This window comes from Orcinus orca, chromosome 14 (genome assembly GCF_937001465.1).
Source record: "Orcinus orca chromosome 14, mOrcOrc1.1, whole genome shotgun sequence".
NCBI classification, from domain to species: domain Eukaryota; kingdom Metazoa; phylum Chordata; class Mammalia; order Artiodactyla; family Delphinidae; genus Orcinus; species Orcinus orca.
The window spans coordinates 12,211,255-12,234,219 of NC_064572.1; the positions used below are offsets into that span (position 1 = coordinate 12,211,255).

A 22,965-nucleotide genomic window follows, 5' to 3' on the forward strand; every position below is an offset into this window, starting at 1 on the left:
TTTATCATAGGCTACACGTACCTTCAGAAACACTGAAACTGGGCAGACAGCCAGCTTGTCCTCCACCCTTGCTGCTCTGGCTGTGTGTCCCAGGGAGGGCAGAGTGGCGTGCCCCCGGGAGATGGAGCTGAAGCATGGGGCGGGGTGGAGAGCTTCGCTTGGGTCCTCCGTAAAACCTGGTGTCTTCTTGCCACCCTGAAGAGGTGAAGGAGATGGAGGTGTAGGTCAGTTCTGTCTAATCTATGACAACCATGTTCTTCTCAGGTGAAAACACTAGTTGTTTTGTGTTTTTGTTTTTGTTGTTGTTGTTTTGGCCTTGCTGCTCGTCTTGTGGGATCTTAGTTCCCTGACCAGGGATTGAACCAGGGCCATACCAGTGAGGGTGCTGAGTCCTAACCACTGGACCTCCAGGCAATTCCCCAAACACTAGTTGTTATCATTAGTTTCATGTCAAATTGGAACAGTCATCAGAACAAACTTCCTTCTGACCTTTGCTTCGCTCCCCTCCCACGGCTCCCTCGGAGGGAGGCTGCTGCCGATTCAGACTCCCTGTTGAGTTCTGTGGGCCTGGCGCTCGGAATCAAAGGTAAGACCTGTGGATTCATGTAGCAGGAGTCCCAGCATGAAGCCACTCTGTGATCACCCTGGGAGTCAACGTTTCAGAGCTGCAAGAAGGAGAATGCTGAGGCCACCTGGGAGCTGAGAGCCAAGGAGACAGCCCTGGGAGACCTCGGACTCAGTCAGAAGTTTGGAAGGGGGCCCAGTGCCCCCGTAGGTGGGAGCAGAGTTGAGGGAGCCATGTTTGCTTCAGTGTATTTGGGAGACCGGGTTGCATTCAGAAGATGCATCATCACAAAGCCAGCTGGTGCCTGTAGCAGCTCCTTCCCCCAGAGGTGGTGGTGTCTGATAATAGGTTTTTGTGGCCGGCCATTCATTCCAGTGGTCGGAAGGCAGGAGAGGCTCAGGGTAGGTCACCGGCCTCATTGACAGAGGCTGAGCCGAGTGGGAAATCCCAGGAGGATTTCTCACTGTTCTCCCCAAAGATACAGATCCCACGCACGGCACTCACATGCCCCATTCATGGGCAACCGTCTGCGTTGTGCTGAGAGCTATTCTCTGTCCAGAGAGCTGTGGATTACAAGTATTTTGTATTTCAGAATGTTGTTAAATACACTTAAATGCCCCACTAATGATGTTATACCTAAACAGGAGTAAAAAGTTGAGCAAAGTGCCCCCCCCAAAAAAGGAAAAACAATAACCATAGGATTCTCCATTGCTAGGCACAAAACCAACTTTTTATTGAAGTACAACATCCATACAGAAAAGGGCACAAACCACAAGTGTACAGCTCGAAGAATTTTCACAAACTAGATACGCCCAGGTGACCAGCAACCGGATCAAGGAACAGAAGGTCCGAGAATCTCCCTTGTGCCCGTCTGGTTACCATCCCCCCAAGAGTAACTCATATCCCTACTTGCACAGCAGAGGTGAACTTTGCCGAGTTTGACACTTGATATAAATGGAACCATACAGTACGAACTTGCCTCCTCTCATGAGACTTACGTGGTGCCGTGCGGGTGGCTGCAGGAGCACCCCTTCTCCTTGCTGTGTAGGACTTCACTGTGCAAATATACCATAATTTATCCATTCAACATGGGCATCTGGGTACCTTCCAGTTCAGGGTTATTATGAACAGTGCTTCTGTGAACATTCTAGTACATTTCTTTTGGTGAATGTACGTACACATTTCTGTTGGGTAGAGGAGTGGAGTTTTTAGGTCATATGATATATACATTCAACCCAAGCTATTTCACAGAAGAATGAGGAATTTATTGGATGGAGCTTGGCGGCTCACAGAATTGACAGAAAGCTAGAAAGGAGACCTGGGAAGATGGGTGGGGGCCAAGAAACGAAGCAGAAACGGTCTGCTCAGTACTCTGCCATCCCTGGACATTACTACCAGTGGACACGCCACCCCTGCAGCCTGCCAATCCTAGACACTTCCCCTGCTGGACCACTGCCACCCCTGGACCACCACAGCTCCCGTGAAACGAATCTCAGCATCCCTTAATTTCTGTGTCACTTGCACCAAGCTCACAATGCCAAGCATGGGAGTCCAAGGAGTTCACCCTGGGTCACTGGCTGGTCTGGTGCTGGAAAAGGGGATGCACCTGAGAGAGAAGACCTCCCCACTTCGGCATCCACTGTGCTGGGGGCACTGCATCCCTACATTTATACATAGGGATGATTTCATGATTTCCCCCTTTAGGAAAGGGGTCAGGTGCTGGACAGCCAAGCTAGAAACACCATGTGACGACTGCCTGCTACAGGCAGCTTCATCAGCTCCCAGCGATTGCTAGGGGGCGAGGGGCTCATCCACATGTTTGCGTGTCTCACAGTGCATGTTCACGAACTTGCCTTTAAGGGCAGCAATGAGTTCGGGGATACGTTAAAAGGGGCAAGCCACACAAAACGCCATAGGTTTGGAAGGAAAAGGTGTAGTAAAAGGACAAAAGGCATCTCATGGAGGGATGCAAGGAAGAGAGGAGGAGACGGAAAAAGAGGGAAAAAGTGGAGGCAGAATACAGAGGGATGTTGGAAATGAAAACAAAGGGGAGAAAGTTTGGTGAAGACTGTGGACCACAGAATAAACAGGTCCTGGTCATAAACCAAAATAGAGGAGGATTGGAAGTCCTATTATCACAGACAGCATACAATTCTGCTATAGTTTGAGCACACAGCTTCCTAACAACAGTGTTATTACCAGGGAGCTTTCATGAAACAAAGAATGGGTTTCAACAAAAGAAACCAAGAATAAAAATGTACTAAGACCCTTTATGAGGGTAGCAAGTCATTAATCTGAAAATTACATTTGCCTCTCTGTAGGCGGTTTTACACGATTCCTCCAACTGAACCACGGATCTCTGAAGTCGTGCGTTCTTCCCTATACTACAGCCTGGCATTTAGCACATTGGTTTTAAATGATAATCAGAGCTTTCATCTATGTAGCACCTCCCTCTGTCCTAGGCAGGAGGAGTAACCACCATTATCCCCAATTTGCAGGTTCCAGGCACACAACGGCTTGCCCTACAGCGAAGCCACTGCCAGGGCCAGGAAGGGAGACAGTTTCCAAACAAACGGAACAGGACATACTTGGACAGAATGCTCTCTGCCCCTGTGGTTTATTCCCTTCCTTCATCCGGGGTGGGAGGAGCTTGTTTGAGGTGGGGCTTGCAAGTTTGTCTCAGAAAAATCGAGAGCCACCTAGCCTTCCATGGCAGCAGCCACGTTTCATCTTCCATAAGCTGCCAGGATACGGGCCCAACACGCCTGCTCCTGGCAAAGGTGGGAAGAGACGTGTGCCGCTGAGCGGACCCCAGCAGCGGTGCTTTGTGGCATGTGGCTCGGGCTGTCTGCAGGTCTACCTACCTGCCTGCAAACAGGCAGGCCTGGAAGGCAGGGGAGCTCAGGGGCTCAGGTCCCAGTCTTCTGGCTCACTATCTACAACCTCGGGGAAACTACATGGTCTCTTTGTGCCTCAGTTTCCCCCTCTTTAGAACAGACATACTCTCACGGCATTTATTGATTGTTGGAGGATTAAATAAGTGGATACGTGGATACGTGTAAATGCTCTGATCAGTGGATGCTACGTGGTGAGCTGCTGCCTCTCACTCACTCCTCTGGGGCAGGGGCCACCCTGGTGAAACCCCACAGGACCCAGTGCTGTGCCCAGAAAAGGCCCTTATTTTTATTATTATTATTTTTTGGCCATGCCACACAACTTGTGGGATCTTAGTTCCCCAACCAGGGATCGAACCCGGGGCCCCCTGCAGTGGAAACACAGGGTCCTAACCTCTGGACTGCCAGGGAAGTCCCCAGAACAGGCCCTTATTAATGCAGCCCATGCAGAGCAGGAGGCAGAATAGGAGGGAGCAGGATAAGGTGGCATTTGGAGAGAAGACATGTGCCCCTGGCCCGCCTGGCTGGCGCACATAAACAGATGTAATGGTGTGACATTTACAGTTAAGCTCACTCCAACATCCACCCAACACCTACATTTGTAGAAGGACCACCTCCAAAGGGATCAATGACCATCAGTGGGAAACAGGGGTCTGGACCCTCCATCAGGGGCTGGGCCCCAGGGCCCCAGGATGACCCGCGTTTAGAAAACCATCCGATGATGCAGGTTATTTCTTCTTTAAATAGGATGACAGAAAAGCAGGAAATCGAGAACTTGCAGAACTGCTCTCTCCAGGAAGAGAGATGGAAACGTCACCCACATACTTCAGTTGGTCAAAATGATCTGATTTGACACTGAATGATCACGAATGGGGCACTGTTTTCTCTTCTCAATAAATTATCCACTTCTCAATAAATTATCTCTTCTCAATAAATTATCCACTGAAATGTATACACTTGACCTATGTAAACTTGGGAATTGATGTTAAAAAAATTTAAGCCCTTAAACCCATAATTAATTTTACTTGGCACATTTGTTATTTGGCTACAAAAATGTCTATTTCATTTTCTAATAATGAAAATAACATGAAAATGAAAAGAAAAAGTGAAATAGAATGCAGTGAAGAAAACCAGTGAAAAGAGGAGACAGGCCTGGGCAATCCTGCTTGGGCAGGGGTGGGTGTGGGCAGAGCTCCCTAAAGCTATGAGCATGCGCGGTCTCTACAAGGGATTTTACGGACCGAAAAGGAGACGTTTTCATAGCAAACGGAGTCAGAGGATGGTACAAAAGAACTTCTTCTCTCGGAAGGGGTTTTCTGACGCAGGCACTGGAATGATGAGAGGGTCCTCCCGCACGTGAGCTTCACAGTACGCCAGGAGGTCCGCTGCTGCCTGGGAGACCTGGGGGGGGGGGGGGGACACAGCACAGGTGCAGGGTTAGAGGCTGGTTCACGGTGGGTCTGAGGCAGAGGTGTCCATCTGGAGAGTGGACAAGTGCAAGGACAGGCTGTGTCGTATGCACCACCAACGACAAGGCCATTCCGTGGTCTGGAGAGTGGACTTGTGCAAACCCAGAGGAGACAGGTTTTGAAACATGCTTCCAAGGAAATGTGATAGAGAAGAACAAACATGACTCCATATGGCATCTGTTCCTTTAGCTCTAACCCTTGTGCTCTGTTTCCTGTGCTTAGTCATGCTGGCTCTGCACCTTCTGTAAAGAATGTTGCCTGTAGCCTGAAATATAGAGGAGAGCCTATTCTCAAAGCTCTGACCTTTAAAGGTAAAACACCTTTCCATTCATAGAGAGATAAAAAGTTGCAGAACAGAGGACAACAGTTGTCTTGTTGGAGGTTTAAAGGAACACCGTGACCTGCCCTATGGGGACAGGTGCAAAAACAAAAGATTCCTACATGAAGAAGTCTGCAACAACCAGCCACACCCCCTGCCCCTTTAGTATAAAAGAAGCCTGAATTCTCACTCCAGGGAAGATGGTTCTTTGGGACAGTAGTCCACCACCTTCTTGGTCTGCTGGCTTTCTGAATAAAGTCACCTTCCATGTCCCAACACCTCATCTCTCTATCTATTGGCCTGCTGTGCATCGAGCAGTACAAGCGTAGGCTAGGTAACACAAAGAGATGTCGCCTGGTGGTAGAGTAGATCAATAGCGAGAGAGGAATGAGGGGCCAGCAGGAAGGTCCAGACAGCCTCGTCCTCCTCTCAACTGAGGGATAAGTGGAAGCTCCAGGCCAGGAGCCCCACCATACTCTGCGAAACCATTTCTAGCAGGATAAAGCCGAGTGCTGGCTCAAGCCAAGCCAGTGTGACTGTAGTTATTATTGTCATTGTTTTATTGCAATCTACTCTCGTGACCAACACAGCCACTTATTCCTCCTCGACAGAACACAGATCATAATAAGCACATTAATATAGAACGCACGTATAAGCACATGTTGAACTTGGAATGGCCACTCCCCTGAGGAGTCAAGTTGCTCCTGACCAGAACACCCTTTCCATTTTCCTTCCAGGCTTATCTGAAGCCTCCTGACACCCAGCAACTGTGGATCAAACTATCCCCCAGCTCAACTCCAGGAGTTCCAGGGGAGGAGGTGCTGGGAGAAGGCCAGGTGCCGAGAAGGATTCGCCAAGAGGAAGCTCATTTTGTCTGTGGTCTGTGTCACGTGTCTGGCAAATGAGTGGTCTGTGAATTAACATCCTGCCCCATTAGCTTGTGCTTATTAGAGGCTACAGGCCAGGGTAAGTATATAGCAGGCAAAGTTAATCCTTTTTGTACATTCAATGTCTAAATCTTCTCCAGAATGAAAAAACACTCCACAAGTGAATGAAAAATGTTTGAAAGCCCCAGTATGTACAAGCCATACACCTTCCATCAGGTTTTAAAAACTGGCCCATCTTCCAAAATTTTATAGAAATTCTTCTGATTTCCAGCCCAGACCTACCTATTTTAGCAGTGCCTGGAATCCTACAAAGAATTCCAGTAGAGATATGTAATGAATTTTTCCTTTGAATGAAACAACTAAAAGTTGAGCCGATGAGTCAACCTAAATCCTGACAAAGTCTACATTTGTTGGGAGTGTGGAACGGAGCATCAGGCTTCCCCATTCATCTCTGCCCCCAAGATGCCTGTGTGACCTTGGGTAAGTAACTCAAACTCTCTGAGCTTTAGTTTCTTCATTTGTCAGACTGGGTGAGTTAGAAATCTCCAAGATCCTGTTTACTCTAAACAGTCTATAATTTGAGCTCTCATAGCACCACGGCACTATTTTAGATCCTAAATAAACGGATGTTGGGTTGAATGAGAATGAAGTTTGCAGTGATTTACAGGACACACATACAGGAATCTCCCAGGTGAGGCCACAAATATAGGCCTGCAGGGGGCCTGTGAAGCCATCACAAGGGACTAGAGCACATGAGCAGGGAAGCTGTCTCTGAAGCCCACAAAGCTGTGATGGACACTCAAGAGAAGCAGAATCACAGAGTGAGCGCGTGGGCATGGAGCCGAGAGACGGCGCTCGGCACGCAGCACGCTGACTTCCACCTTCTGCTCCAAAGCCAGGTGCTCTCCCCTGACTGCCTTAGTCACGATCCCCTACTCTCCATTCCAGGCTTCTCCCAGGGCCCAGAGAGGCATGGGGTCTTCTCCGTGGCCACCTTGTTAGGGTGACCATGGAAGTCATCCAGTGGCTTCTCTAGCAACCACTGCGAACTGGTCTACACTGCTGCCCAGGCCCACACACACACACAAGAGGACGGCAGTCTTGGGACTTTCTTCCCCTAACAGCCACCTGTCCTCTTAGCTCTGACTTCCATGGGCTCTTCCAGATGTTTCATCTAAGAATGTCTTAACATCCCCTCTCTAGTTTTCTAGTTTTCATTTTCCCCATCAATTTCATTTGTGGGGACATGCTTCCATGTGTTCTGAATTCTCTGTAAACTTTATCATCTCATCTGGGATGTATTTACTGAGTGCTCATCTTTTAGCTCATTGAAAGGGCATAGGGGAAAAAATAAGGCAGGATTTTTGTCCTCTAAAGATCTAACTGAGAAGAGCTAAAAAATTATAAAGTCACTAGAATAATCAGTATGTGCTAAAACATCACCGGAGAATAGCTGCACACCACAGCAGGGCCATGAACAAGGGCAGGGAGACAGGGGTGCCTGAGTACCCATCCACTTCCACACAGGGGCAGTTACCTTGGTTAACCTGCCTCCTTTATCCAGAGGCTGGTCCCAGCCATCTGAACCCAGAAACACGATTTTCTGGCATGCCAAGAATGGCTCATCTCCTGTGGCAGATCCATATTAAACAAGTTCAAGAGACAGCTGTATAAAACCATTAATAAAAACAATAGCTAACATTTACTGAGCGCTTATTATGTGCCAGGCCCTGTGCTAAATGCACCATCCTATGTATGACCTCATTTAATTCTTCTAAGTACTATTCTTTTTTTTTTTTTTTTTTCTGTACACGGGCCTCTCACCGTTGTGGCCTCTCCCGCCGCGGAGCACAGGCTCCGGACGCGCAGGCTCAGCGGCCATGGCTCACAGGCCCAGCCGCTCCGCGGCATGTGGGATCCTCCCGGGCCGCGGCACGAACCCGTGTCCCCTGCATCGGCAGGCGGACTCTCAACCACTGCGCCACCAGGGAAGCCCCTAAGTACTATTCTTAAAGCCACTTTACAGACGAGGAAACTGATGCAGGAAAGTTAGGAAATTTGCCCAAGGTCAAACAACTAGTAAGAGAGAGGACCAGAACTTGAAGCTAAGCAGTCTGGCCCCAGAAGCTAAATGCTGCAGCAGCTGCCTGGTCAACTGCTTATGAAAACTTTAACTGTAAGGTGGGCTGGAAAGTTCTCGTCTGCTGGGCCAGCACACTCTCCTTGTAGACCAGCTACCTGGGAACTCACGTGACCAGTAGGAAAAGAGTCTTGCAACTGAAGTCTCTTAGGTCATTTGTTTAATCCAGGGACAGTCTTGCCAAGGAAACCCTAACAGGTGAGTGTCCTCAGCTGGTACTGGCTTTCTTCTCTCCCGGTGCCCTGGGGAGTGACTGGATGGACGCTGCCAATGTCACCCTGAGACTCCTCCCTCTAGGCTGTGACCTACATTACACGCTGTTAGAGAATTAGACAAGGACGCTATTACACTGAGTTGGCTCTAATTCCTTAGTAGCCTTCGTAAACTAACCAAAACCAAGAAGCCTGAGAATTTGAGAAAGTGAAACTTAAGACCAATTACAAACAGCCAGCTAGGTCTTCCCACCTGGGACAACCGCTTAAGCTATACCTAATAGCTGCTTTGCTTCAGCATCTTCTCTATAAACACCTTGCCCTACGCCTGTCGGTGGACGGCTAACTACCTTTGGTTTGGCGTTGCCGGATTCGACTCCACGTATGCCTAAATAAACTCTTCAAAAATTTTAGTGCGCCTCAGTTTACCTATTAACAACACGATCCATCTGGTCCGAAGTTGGCTTGCTAACAACCAGTCCCAACATTACAGCTTCCTTCCCCTTGATCAGTTTACATGTTCAGATCCATCCATCGTGGGTGGATTTGACGAGTGTAATTTCCCGGGAGCAACCGCAAGGGGGCGCTGCATCGCCAACCATCAGGCCAGGACATGGGAGGAGAGGGTTCAAAAAAATGGGGCGTTGGGGGACGCCCGCGGAGGCGAGATGGGGCTGGGTCTCCTTCCGGTCTCACAGCTGTGTATTTGCTCCCCTCCCAGCCCCGTGTCTACGACGCCCTGAAAACCATGTTGTTAATGTCTGGCCTCGCTAGCTCCAAGCAGGTCTAATTTAGGGATTTTTCTGTCACCTCCAAAGGTGACACTGCACTTGAGATGCCACAATTTTTCTTTCAAGAAAACAAGCTGTTCTTAGATTGCCTCCTTTTGTTGTTGTTGTTGTTATTTTAGGATCACAGATGTGTTTGCTTAGTTATAACTGCACGCCTCTGGATTGCAGAGTCCTATCCGTGCACCTGTACAACAGGAATGAAATTGGAATCAAGTCAGTATTAGCGCCCAGTAACTGGCGCCCAGTTTAAGACCAAATGTGTGGGTCTGGGTTAGCTCCACGCAATTTTAGCTTCCTAGATGCACTCAGATTATTGAGAACACTGGACAGTATGGTATACGAGCGTGTAAGCCATCTTACAACAAAAGGGAGTTTTCCACCTTTTTCCACCTTCGCTATCAGCTTTATTTCATGCAGTGTCTAAGGTCCCTTTATTCCTGTATAGCCAAAATATCTTGGATAACCCCTGAAGTTTGTTGTAATGGGATCTGAAAAGATACACACATGTAATGAACACCTTTATAGTTTTTTTTTATATTTATATATATAGGTTTTTTAAAATTATTTATTTATTTTTGAGTGCATTGGGTCTTCGTTGCTGTGCGTGGGCTTTCTCTAGTTGCGGCGAGCGGGGGCTACTCTTCATTGCGGTGCGCGGGCTTCTCCTTGCAGTGGCTTCTCCTGATGCGCAGCACGGGCTCTAGGCTCACGGGCTTCAGTAGTTGTGGCTTGCGGGCTCAGTAGTTGTGGCTCGCGGGCCCTAGAGCGCAGGGTCAGTAGTTGTGGCTCACGGGGTTAGTTGCTCCGCGGTATGTGGGATCTTCCCGGACCAGGGCTCGAACCCGTGTGCCCTGCATTGGCAGGTGGATTCTTAACCACTGAGCCACCAGGGAAGTCCCGTAATGAACATCTTAATGAGCCTTCCACATGAAAGGTGACATCCTAACACACAGTTTAGTATCCAGGCATTAATTAACCTAAATCTGCTCCTTAGATTGAAAGAGAGGGTTTCCTTAACCAGCCCTAGATTGATTTTTATGGTTGAAAGTTTCCTTCAGTGCATATAAAATATGGCTTGCAGACTTCACCATATCCCAGAAACATCTGCCATCTTTGAAACATAAAATAGACGATTCACTTTCAAAGGGAAAATTTTATTATGGTTGGAAATGTGAAACTCCCTTACTGTTTATGCTTTCTCATCAAGCCTGAAGCCTGCTCTGCCTAAAGGCCTCTGTTATGAAATGCCCAGAGAATTTTTGCCTCCTCTCCTTAGTACTGAAGTTACAAGACAACAGATGTTGAAAAGAATCAGCAGCCTGGGAACAACTGTGGAATTTTACCATTACATTGCAGAATAAAAGAGGTGATTAAAACAGCCCAAGTTAGCGCATAATCCCGTTAGTTGCACTATAATTACAAGCTTCAATGATGGGGAGAAAATGTGGCAATTACTAAATCACATTCCTGGACAAGGCAGATGACATAATTACTATTCTGGCTGTGACACCCACTGCATTTACCCTTTGCATCAGAAGTGGAGCGACTCACACCTATTTCTCAGCAGTTCTGGTCCATTTAACAATACTACTTGGAATCAATTACAATCATCCTTGGTGGCTCTGCCTGTTCCTCCCTCCACCCCAAGAAAACAAAGCAGGATTACAGTCAAGAGCACAGCCAGGTTGCAGCCCGCATTGTGCAATGGTATCTTTCACAAGGTCAAACTTGGTACACACTCCAGCAGAAGAAGTCATACGCCATTTATCCCTAGTAGAATCCTGAGGACATCACAGGTTTATGCCTCGCCTCTAAGTCCTGAGCTAACACGAGAGGGTGAATCCTTGTGAATTTCTTCTTTCTTCTAATGCTGGAGAGTATTTGAGATCAACATACCAGTTTTTAAGGGCATTCTCAAGATACTTCCGAATTATTATGCTATGGGCTGAATGTGTCTGTCCTCCCACCCCCCCCCAAATTCACATGTTGAAGCCTAAGTCTCCAATGTGATGATATTTGGAGGTGGGGCTTTTGGTAGGTAATTAGGTCATGAGGGTTGAACGCTCATGAATGGGATTGAGACAGGCCTGGGACCTGGGACCCTTTGCTGAATGTTTGCACCTGGACAAACGTCTCCCCAAGCAACAGAGAAACTATAAGGGACTAAAAATAACTGTACAAAGTGCAGTTGGGGAAAATTATGAACTAAAAGATACAAAAAGACCCAAAACCCAACTGCCACTTCTGCAGAGCTGGGAGCAGAAAAAAGGGTGTCAGGAGCAAAAGCAGGGTACTGCACATGCCCCCTGCACACAGCACCACCAAGGGGTGGGCAAACCACCTAAGCCGCCCCTCCAGCCCGACCCCTGGACCTGCCCCTACCCTCACCCCATGTAAGTAACAAGCTCGCCCCCTGCCTCAGGGAGCAAGCAAGCAAGCAAGGGAACCTGTTACTTGCTCTCACCCCCAACCCCCAGCTGCAGCAGGGCCCCCAATAAAGCCTTGCCTGAATTTCTTGTCTGGCCTCTGATCAATTTCTATTGATTAAGGAGGCCAAGAACCCTGGTCGGTAACAAGATTAGTGCCCTTATGAGAGACATGAGAGAGAATCTCTCTCTCTCTCTCTCCCTTCCATGTGAGGTCATAGCAAGAAGGTGGCCATCTGTAAGTCAGGAAGAGAGCCCTCACCAGAACCTGACCATGCTGGCACCCTGGTCTCGGCCTTCCCAGCCTACAGAGCTGTGCAAAATGAATTTCTGCTGTTTAAGCTACCTAGTCTATGGTACTCTGTTATAGCAGACATTTGGCTTCCAGTGGTTCCCAGCAACTATTTTGTATTGACCCAGATCAATACAGATAATTCTCAATCATTGGGTTCTAGGCCACAAATAGCATCTAGTTGGGAGTAAGGTTATTCCCAGAGGAAACCAGAGGGGTTGGGAGATATGTGTGAATAAATGAATAATATAACAGAGAGTCCCTCTCTGAATTCTAAAGTCAAATGTCCAGAATAGAGGATTAGCTGCTGTTTCCTATCACCAGCGTAAAGGTTTTTTTCCACATCAGAAGTTGATTGCACATTAAGAGGTAATTCTAAGATGCTTGAAAGAGAGTTTTAATATCTCCAAGTTAATCTAAGTGTAAGAGCTTGTCATTACATGGTCTTCACCACCAGAACCGCAAAGCTCTCAGCTTGTTTAGAATGACTGACCCAGGTCTACCCTGGACCTTGACTTAACCAAACACTTCCAACAGGTTGCTATGTGTCCTGTATGACTCTGACCACCTCTTAGCTTTAATATGTCTCAATTTCCCACAAAGGAAGCCATAATTCAGTCATTTTGCAAGTTCGCCAAAAGAGTAATTTATGTGGTGACAGAAACTAGTGAGTCACTCAAGAGGTTTCTGGGGCTGACGTAGGGATGAAAGATGAACATAACAAGCGGGTTCTAGCTCTAGGGATTCTAGAAAGCAACAGCATCTCTTAGAGAGGAAGCATGGGGTTTTGAGTCAAAAAGCAATGTCCCTGACAGAGCTGCACTCAGCACTGCTGAGCTGTGTCATCCGGGCACTCAGTTTCCACTCCTGTAAACGGGAATGGCAATACCTGGTGGTTTGTGGCTAAATGATATAATAACAGATGCTATTATACATACAGTGTGTTATTATTTCATTACTCACTTGGCTACTTTCTGGTAGGGTGGGAAGGGTGTTTGAGCCATAGACATGAAGTCATTTCTCAGAAATGATCAGGGCAATTTGATGCCTGTGGTGCCTCCGCCCAAAACGTCCTCTTGAAGTGGGAGGCGCTCTTCACATTCTTTCTTTTTTAAAAAAATAAATTTATTTATTTATTTTTGGCTGCATTGCATCTTCATTGCTGCACGCAGGCTTTTCTCTAGTTGTGTCGAGCAGGGGCTGCTCTTCGTTGCTGCACGTGGGCTTCTCATTGCAGTGGCTTCTCTTGTTGCGGAGCACGGGCTCTAGGCACGCCGGCTTCAGTAGCTGTGGCACGTGGGCTCAGTAGTTGTGGCGCACGGGCTTAGTTGCTCCGCGGCATGTGGGATCTTCCCGGATCAGGGCTCGAACCCGTGTCCCCTGCATCGGCAGGCGGATTCTTAACCACTGTGCCACCAGGGAAATCCTTCATGTTCTTGTTCTACTCTCACATTCTACTCTCTGATTTAATTCAAAGATTCCTTTCCTTTTATCTGATACCTGTTCTAGAAGTGCTCATTCGTATCCCCCTTTTTGGATTTTATTTCTAAATTTGATTGTAGAAAGTTATCCTCTGAATCATTTAATTTCTAAAGGTCTGGGTGAGGATTATAAATGCTTCTGGCAGAGGAAGGGAAAATGAACAAAAGGGTTAAACCTAAACTGTTAAACTAGCAGAAGCTGGATTGAGAAAGGGTTGCTACAGAGTTCAGACGAGACCTATTGAAAAGGAAAAACCTATTAGCACTGCCTCTAGACTTTCGGCGGGTCATGTGACATAATATTTATTTTCTTTTAGAAATGCCATTCTTTCCACCTTAATATCATCTATCCTCTTAATTAGATCCCTTTCCTGGATTTCGCCAGACCCTTTTTTTTTTTTGGTACGCGGGCCTGTCACTGTTGTGGCCTCTCCCGCTGCGGAGCACAGGCTCCAGACGCGCAGGCTCAGCGGCCATGGCTCACGGGCCCAGCCGCTCCGCGGCATGTGGGATCTTTCCGGACGGGGGCATGAACCCGCGTGCGCTGCATCGGCAGGCGGACTCTCAACCACTGCGCCACCAGGGCAGCCCTCGCCAGAGCCTTTCAATCGTCCACCTATGACCTATCAGAACATGATGATCTCCCCAATTCTACTCTTTCTCACTTATTCACGGGGAATACCATGATATTTGAGCCTCACTCTTCTTTTGTTTGAACAACTACTGCCTTTGGCTTCAGAATTTTGTGCTTTGGCTTCAGAAACTTAATAGTGCATGTTTTATCTTCTGGAAAAATAAAACCATAAAAAACACATTTTGCTCTTTGCAAAGCATTCACAAGCTGGCAGCACGGCCACACCTCTTAGGAAGTGCTAGAAAAACATAAGAATAATATGCGTTAAAGACATAGCTGTTAGAAGAATTATGAGGAAAGAGCCCTGGCTCAAATACTAGCGTGAGGGACTTCCCTGGTGGCGCAGTGGTTAAGAATCCACCTGCCAACACAGGGAACAACGGGTTCGAGCCCTGGCCCGGGAAGATCCCACATGCCACGGAGCAACTAAGCCCGTGCGCCACAACTACTGAGCCTGCGCTCTAGAGCCCGCGAGCCACAACTACTGAAGCCCGCACACCACAACTACTGAAGCCCGTGTGCCTAGAGCCCATGCTCCGCAACAAGAGAAGCCACGGCAATGAGAAGCCCACACACCACAACGAAGAGTAGTCGCCGCCACTAGAGAAAGCTCGCGTGCAGCAATGAAGACCCAACGCAGCCAAAAATAAATAAATTTATTTTAAAAATAAACAACCAAATGTGAAGCAAGAGCCACAACATTGATGCCGAAAGGGCTGTGTCGGCAAATTCCCGGACACTTACCGTTTGGCTCCACCAAACAGCTCTGGGTTATCCAGGCTGTTGGAGAGAAGAACCATTAGTACAAAGACAATCCCAAGCGAACTCACACTAAAATTTGGAATATCATTTATGATTTCTGTGCCGTGTGTTTACTTAAAAATATGGTCAGATTTTGCATTTGGCTGTTAATACCTAAGGAATAGGGAGGAAGACAGAGACTGTACACGAAATGAACAATGCACGTGAAGATAACTGAATCTGTTTAACTTAACTGACAGTAGTAAAAAAAAAAAAAAAAAAGCCACTCCTGGGTTTGAAATACAAGTGGCTTAGGCTGATGGTGCGGTGGTGAGATCCTGCGTGGAAAGAACAGGAGTCCCTGTTTCTGTTTCCTGCGCTATGTGGTCACCTCACGTGGCACCCCCCCCGCCCCCTTCAGAGGAGGGAGTAATTGAGTCCTCGGGGGCGGTGGTGGTGGTGGTGGTGACACTTTGTTGTCTTTATTACAATAAAAATCCTTATTTGTTTGTAAAATTACTCCCAAAGTAGAAAGATGGAAATAAAAATCAACGGAAACCCTGCCATCGGAGGGAACATTTTGGTGAACATCTTTGCAGACATCTTACTTTCCGTCTTTGTACATACAATCTCACATGCTGTTCTGCAATATGCTTTTCACTCAGTACACACAGATGTACATCATTTAATGATGCTATAACACTGCCTATATATAACTTAGGTGAAATAAAATTCATATTTTATGGCAAGACAAGAAAAACTTAGACATAAAAAATTTTCTCTGCCATTTGGCCGCCTCTCTCCCCGCACTGTGCACTGTGTACGCGCATTCTGCATCACGCAAACCTCCCCTTCCACAGAAATACCTCAACCATAAAGTGCAACATTCTCCTAGCATCAACCAGACGACACCTTACAAGATTACGTACCTTCTTGATCTTGTAAGGGGTCACATGACCCACCACTTTGTACCTGCAGATCCGTAGTATGCAAACTGTCAATAATCCATCATTTGATGTACAGCCCTCTGTCTCAAAAAACATATAACTCTGCTTTGACTTGTAAAGGGTGGAACAGTTCTCAGAGCTTTCTGAGATGCTCTTCCCGGGTTATAATCCTCAATTTGGTGCCAATAAAAATTTCCATTTCTTTCTTAGATCGACTGATTAATTTTTCATCGACACTATTTAACCAATCCCTATGGATGGACAAAAATACAATTTTTTGACATTATAACAGTGCTCTGATGAAATTCTTACTGTCCTTTATTATTTATGAGATTCTCCTTTGGGTAAATTCCTAGAAGTGAGAATGCTGGGTCAGAGTGTGAACAATAAATATTTTGACACATATTTCAAACTACCCTTTGGGAAGATGGTACCAGTTTCCACTCCGGCTATCAAAACAACTGCTCACTTCCTTTAACAGTTGATGGATGACATTGGATTTCAGCAAAAATTAAAAACATCAATAGCCTGGATCTCAGTTGTTGGTTTTTTTTTTTTTTTCCCAAGTGGATCTCAGTGTTTTTCGGAGGCACAATTCTTATATTATTTTTGAAGGTAAATGTCTCTTCATATATTTGACCCTTTACATCTCTCCTTTTTAAATTGCCTATTCATGCTGTTTGTGCATTTTTTTTAAGAAAAGGGGGCTCTTTTTTATCTTATTGATTTTTCAGAGAAATTAAATTTAAAGAAATTAACCTTGTGTTATTCAGGTAGCAAATATTTTTCTTAATTTGTTAATTGGGAGATTTTTACCATATAGAATTTTTTTAAAAATCCAGCCAAAACTTTTACTTAATGAACTGTGGATTTTGTAACATGCTTGGCCTTCGCAAACTCACATTATAAAAATACTTGCTCCTATTTTCCTAGTATTTTTATGGTTCTATTTGTTATATTTAAATCTCTGATTGAAGTTATGAACTGAAATGTGTTTCCCCAAACTCAGAGGTTGAAGCCATACCACCGTAAAAATTAATAAAGGGAAGCCTCATTAAAATGGAGCCAGGAGGCCAGCAGGGGGAGCTCTCATGAAGTCAGGAAGTACCACTCAAGTCAATTACTGGAAGCATTGTCAATTTCAAACCCCAACAGAAGAACCAGCAACAGGAGAAGACTCAATTACAAGCCCCAACAGGACATCTCCTACAAGATATCAACTACCCCAGCAAACTCGGCCGACGAGAAACTATTGTCACCCTGAACTCTCACTTTTCTCCAAAGGACTTCCATTCAAAACAACCCTCCCAGCGTCTTCCTTTTTCTCTATAAAGTAACATTCCTCTCCTTTGTTTGTTGGACTTGCCTATAGTTTTTGCTGTAGCATGCTTGTCCTGAATTTCAAGTCTATTAAGTACTATTCCCAAATGAACCCATCTTTGCTGGTAAAATAGCTGACTTTTCTTTTTAAGGACAACACCCCCAATGTAACTGTATTTGGAAGGCCTTCACAGAGATACAGTCGGTCCTCTGTATTCACGGGTTCTGTGTCAGCGGATTCAACCAAACACAGATGGAAAATGTTCAAAAAAAAAAAAATCCAGAAAGTTCCAACAAGCAAAACTTGAATTTGCTGCACACCAGCAACTATTTACACAGCATTTATGTTGTATTTACAACTGTTTACATAGCATTTCCATTGTATTAAGTATTAAAAGTAATCTAGAGATGATTTAAAGTATATGGGAGGAGGTGTGTAGGTTATATGCAAATACTACACCATTTTATATAAGAGACTTGAGCATCTTTGAATTTTAGTATCTGAGGAGGGTCCTGGAACCAGTCCCTTACCGGGGATACCAAGGGATGACTGTAATTCAGGCTAGCTGAGGTCATAAGGGCGGGACCCCAATCCAGTAGGATTGTGTTTATAAGAAGAGGAAGAGAATCTAGAAGGCTCTCTCTTGACATGAGCACAGAGGAAAGGCCGTGTGAGGACACAGTGTGAAGGCAGCTGTCTGCAACCGAAGGAGAGAGGCCTCACCAGACAACCCTGCCGGCACCTTAACCTTGGACTTGGAGCCTCCACAATTGTGAGAACACAGATTTCTATCGTTTAAGCCACACAGTCTGTGGTATTCTGTTATGGCAGCCCTAGCAGATGAATACAATCCATCTGATATTTATCTGGATAAAATTAGTGGTGTATGCAGCTTTGTCTTCCAAAGTGCTAGCCATTTCCAGCAACACTTATTAATACTCTGTTCTCTACTGCTTTGAGATGCCATCTGGGTTGTATTTCAGATTCCCAATACACTTGGGTCTATTTAGGGACTTCCTATTCTTTTCCATTGATTTGTCTATTCCTAAAGGAGTATCATAAATCTTTAAGTACTATGATTTTAAAATAAACTTTAATACCTAGTAGGAATATTCTATATACCTTCCTCCTCAAATATATACACTTTTTTTAAAAAAAACTTCCTGGATACCCTTACATTTATTTATCTAATTAAAATTTACAATAATTTTAAGTTTGCTTCCTTCAAAAACAGTGATAGAATTACTCCCTTTTTCAAGCTGAATAATATTCTGCTGTGTGGATATATAGACATATCTGGTTTATTGTGCTTCACTTTATTGCATTTCATAGATATTGCATTTTTTTTTTATAAATTGAAGATTCATGACAACCATGCATTGTCAGATGATGGTTAGCAATTTTTAGCAATAAAGTATTTTTAAATTAAGATATGTGACATTTCTTTTAGATATAGTGATATTATTGCACACTTGATAGACTACCGTATAGTGTAACCATAACTTTTATATGCACTGGGAAACCAAAAAATGTGTGTGACTCACTTTGTTGCGATATTGGCTTTATTGCGGTGACCTGAATCAAACCCGCAGTGTCTCCAAGGTACGCCTGTATACAATTTATCCATTAATCTGCTGATGGATACTTAGGTTGCTTCTGCCTTTCAGCATTTCTGAATAATGCTGCTATGAACTGGGTGTACGAATCTCTCTCAAAGAGCCTGATTTCAGTTATTTGGGATGTATACACAGAAGTGGAGTCGATAGATCCTGTAAGTAATTCTTTAAAAAAAATTTTTTGAGGAACTGCCATACTGCTTTTCACAGTGGCTGCACCATTTACATTCCTGGCAACAGTGGCAAAAGGTTCCAATTTCTCCACATCCTTATCAACACTTGTTTTTTTCTGTTTCGGTGATAGTAGCCATCCAGATGGGTGTGGGGTGATGAAAAAGGTTTTTAACATCAAATGCTGATATGTTAGTCCCATCTCTCCTGTGGTAGGGCTTGTTGCTACTGTCAGAACCCATAAAATGCAAGCGGGAGCCCAAAGATACAGCTGGAAGGACTCCACCAAAGGCTTACGTGGAGGAGACTCTGAAGCTTGGTGGAAAAAGGCTTCTGTATCTTGAAGAAACAAATGACCAGACATTTGGGCGTCCAGTAGCAGTGACCAGTGCAGTCAAAAGGGATACTGAGGCCGAGTGGACCTTAGCTGTTGCCTCACCAACGAACGTGGGGCTTTTGACATCCTGAAGAGCTCTTCACTGGGCTGGGCACAGGCTCTCCAGAGGGCTCACCCTGCAAGTCCAGTTCCTTCAAGAGGCTGAGCTTTCAGTTGAAGGATCCTTGTCCAGAAGATCTGTAGGGCAGATGACACTGAAGTGGTCCTAGCAGCTCAGCACAAAGTTAGAGACCTCACAAGGCAAGAGTGGACACCCGCCCCAAGGCAGGGCCTTTGTTTCATAGCCCTGATCAAAAAGTATGCCTGCGGGTGTTGTGTTGTTTCTTTGTGATGTCTGAGCCAGCGTAGTTGCAGATTTCCTACCCCTTATTGGTACGAATGAAGCCTATGATACACAGATGGCCTCACCTGACCCTGATTCTCTGCTATTGATTTGGGCTGTTCTAAGCCAGCCCACACTTCAGTGTGACCTGCTATGACCCAAGTAGTGTGTGGGACCCCAAGACAAGAGGACAGCCCCCACTCGAAGGAATTCCTGATCTAGTGGGAACTTCACCAGAAACTTTCTTACAGTCCTAATAAATATCACCACATGTAAATGATCACAAAATATGCACATCTGTTATCTCCTTTTGTGAAATGCAACTGTACAAAATGAAATAATTTTGCTAAAGAAAAGAAGCATGTGTTTGCATTATATTTAACTTTCTGCCTAATTGAGAATATATTTATGTTTCTAGGACACATGTGACCACTTCGTTGGGTGGCAACTTCTTTGCAGAATTTTAGGCTGGCATCTTCTGAACTGAGGTGCAATGTTGTCCAGACTGATATTTCCACCCTTTGGTGGGGGGGTGTGTGGCAATGTAGTGTAATGATAATCAAGGATCTGGGTTGGTATCCTCAGTTCATCACATAACAACTGTAGGCCTCGGTTTTCCTGTCTGAGGACTGGGGTGCCAGTAGCACCAACATCTGAGGTCTGGTGTGAGGATTCAAGCATCTGACACGTGTTAAGTCAGGTGTACTTGTCCTAAATGATCGTTTCCCCTGCCTGTATACTTGATGTGTTCTTTTTTTTTTTTTTTTTTTTCCCTGCGGTACGCGGGCCTCTCACAGTTGTGGCCTCTCCCGTTGCGGAGCACAGGCTCCGGATGCGCAGGCTCAGCGGCCATGGCTCACGGGCCCAGCCGCTCCGCGGCATGTGGGATCTTCCCGGACCGGGGCACGAACCCGTGTCCCCTGCATCGGCAGGAGGACTCTCAACCACTGGCGCCACCAGGGAAGCCCTGTATCATTTTTTTAAGATTCCACAAATAAGCGATATCATAATTTGAAAAGATACACGCACCCCAATGTTCATCGCAGCACTGCTTACAATAGCCAAGAAATGGAAGCAACCTAAATGTCCATCGACAGATGAATGGCTAAAGATGTGGCACATATATACAATGGACTACTGCTCAACCATAAAAAAGAATGAAATAATGCCATTTGCAGCAAGATGGACGGACCTAGAGAGATTATCATACTAAGTAAAGTGAGTCAGACAAAAAAAAGACTCTTTGCTCCTTCTAATGGTGTTCCCCACCCCCTCTCAAATTCTTTCCTTAGCTTTTCTACCTCCCTTTCAACTCATTATTTTATCTCTCCCTTGAGCTCTTGTTTCATAGATTCTATGTTTGCTTTACATTTTTTGGAGACTATAAAGCAGTCACCGAAAATGTTCTTTGGATTTTTGGAAGAAGACTTCTTCCTAAGTGAGTGCTCCATTAGCCTTTCATACGCTAGAGTCTGGTCCTTGATACCTTGGCAGAATATTTGCATAGGTCCAATTTTTTTTTCTTTTATACTTAGAAAGAGGGCAGTTCTAATCCAAGTCTGCTATTTGTGCAAGAACAGTATGGGGAGGTTCCCTTTGACCCCCTTCATTGTTTGCTGAAGCAATATTTGAATATTCTCTTTATAGTGTGGCTGGAACATCTTCATTCAGTTCTTTGAGTGGGTGATGAGACCGGAGGCAGTGGAAAGTCCTAGTTCAGGTAAGTTATTCTTTAGAGCTTTCCCTCTAAAGATGTTTCATACCTTCCCCAGCTTGTCCAACCCCACGGTGGAAATCTTCGTTTTTTGGCTAATTCCCACTTTAGGGCAAGCCGACCACCTTTGTGAAAAGCCAGGCGGGTGGAATGCCAAGGCTCACAGGCCAGTGTCTGTTTTTCCCCTCTGGCATATGATTAATGAATAGATATTTTCCAGGCAGAGGTGAAAGAAATCTTCCAGATGAAGAGACTACCACGTGAAAAGGCAAAAGAGCGTTGTTACAGCAGGGCATATTTAAGAAATTGCCGGAGAAAGTGTGAGTGTAGACATGTGGAAGGGAGTACAAAGAGATGAGCCTGGAGGGGTATGGACAGTTCCTCGGACACCATGAGTGGACTGAACCAAGAGTCTTGTAGGTCATGCTAAGGAGCTCCTTTTTTATCCAGTTTTAAATAGAGGGATGCAAAGTCAGATTTTTATACTAATTTAGAGAAAGGGGAAGGACAGATCTGAAGGGGCAAGACTAGAGGCAGATCAACCACCTACAGCTTCTGCAGTTGGTCAGACAATACATGTGACCATGAGGATGGAGGTGAGGGGAGAGACCTCAGAAATGTTCAGGGAGCTAAACTGGTGGGATATGGAAATACATTAGCTATATGGGATGAAAGAGAGTTTCTTGTTTGAGAGACCAGGCAGATGGTGGTATAAAGAAATGAGGGAGAGAATACACAAAAAGAACAGGATGAAATAAAAAAAGGTCAGTTTGGGATGTGCTGATTTTAAGGCTTTGGGGGATTGACCAGTAGGCACCTAGATATACAGAACAGAAGTTCAGGGGGTTGGGCTGGAGACACATATATTAAAAAGTCACAGGAGTAGATGAGTATACCTAAGAAGACCCTGAAGGTTTAAAAGCAAAGCAGGCTAGGGATAAAACTAGAGACCACTAGCATGAATATAGCAGATAGAGATCCAGTAATGGAAACAGGGATGAGTGACCAGAAGTAGGAACAGAAATGCTCTGAAGAGTCAGTATCTGCTCAAAAGTGGGAGAGCAGAATCAGTTACCACATTTCAGATCAAGAGGGGGAATTATGGGTTATTAATTATGAACTGGTTTAACTTTTTAAAAAACTTTGAAAACATTCTTATATTGATTCTTAAGTAAATGACAGATTTTGATGGATTAGACAGTTAAATGTAAAAACTGAAATAATAAAGGATATAGAAAAAATATAGGTGAGTGTTGATCTAATTTCATCATGGAAAGGCTTATGTATAAAGCAAAGGAGTCCACAGGAAATATTGGTAATTTTCATAGTAAAATTTTTAAATACTGGTACATCAAAAATAATCAAAGACTAAATTAAAACACAAACAACAAACTGGGAAAACTATTTGTAATATATAATATGCAAGAAACTCTTACTAATCAATACAAAAAAGATAAGTACAACAGAAAGTTGGGCCAGGGGTAGGAATAAGGCGATCAATGTGATATACCACATTAACAAAAGGAAAGACAAAAAAACACATGATCATCTCAACAGACTCAGAAAAAGCATTTGATGAAATTCAACATCCATTCATGATAAAAACTTTCACCAAAGTGGGTACAG

At 45.1% G+C, this 22,965-nt stretch overlaps 1 protein-coding gene across 3 annotated transcripts in view; it reads right to left on the minus strand.

The window, feature by feature from the left end:
• Nucleotides 1–1,273: 1,273 nt before the first annotated feature.
• GNG4 (G protein subunit gamma 4) overlaps nucleotides 1,274–22,965 on the minus strand; it is a 68,120-nt gene continuing 46,428 nt past the window's right edge. For all 3 annotated transcript variants that reach the window (XM_049697351.1, XM_049697348.1, XM_049697350.1), the window contains one exon: nucleotides 1,274–4,860. In XM_049697351.1, the coding sequence (XP_049553308.1) occupies nucleotides 4,732–4,860 (129 nt within the window). In that variant the 3' untranslated portion in view covers nucleotides 1,274–4,731. The remainder of the gene's footprint in view (nucleotides 4,861–22,965) is intronic.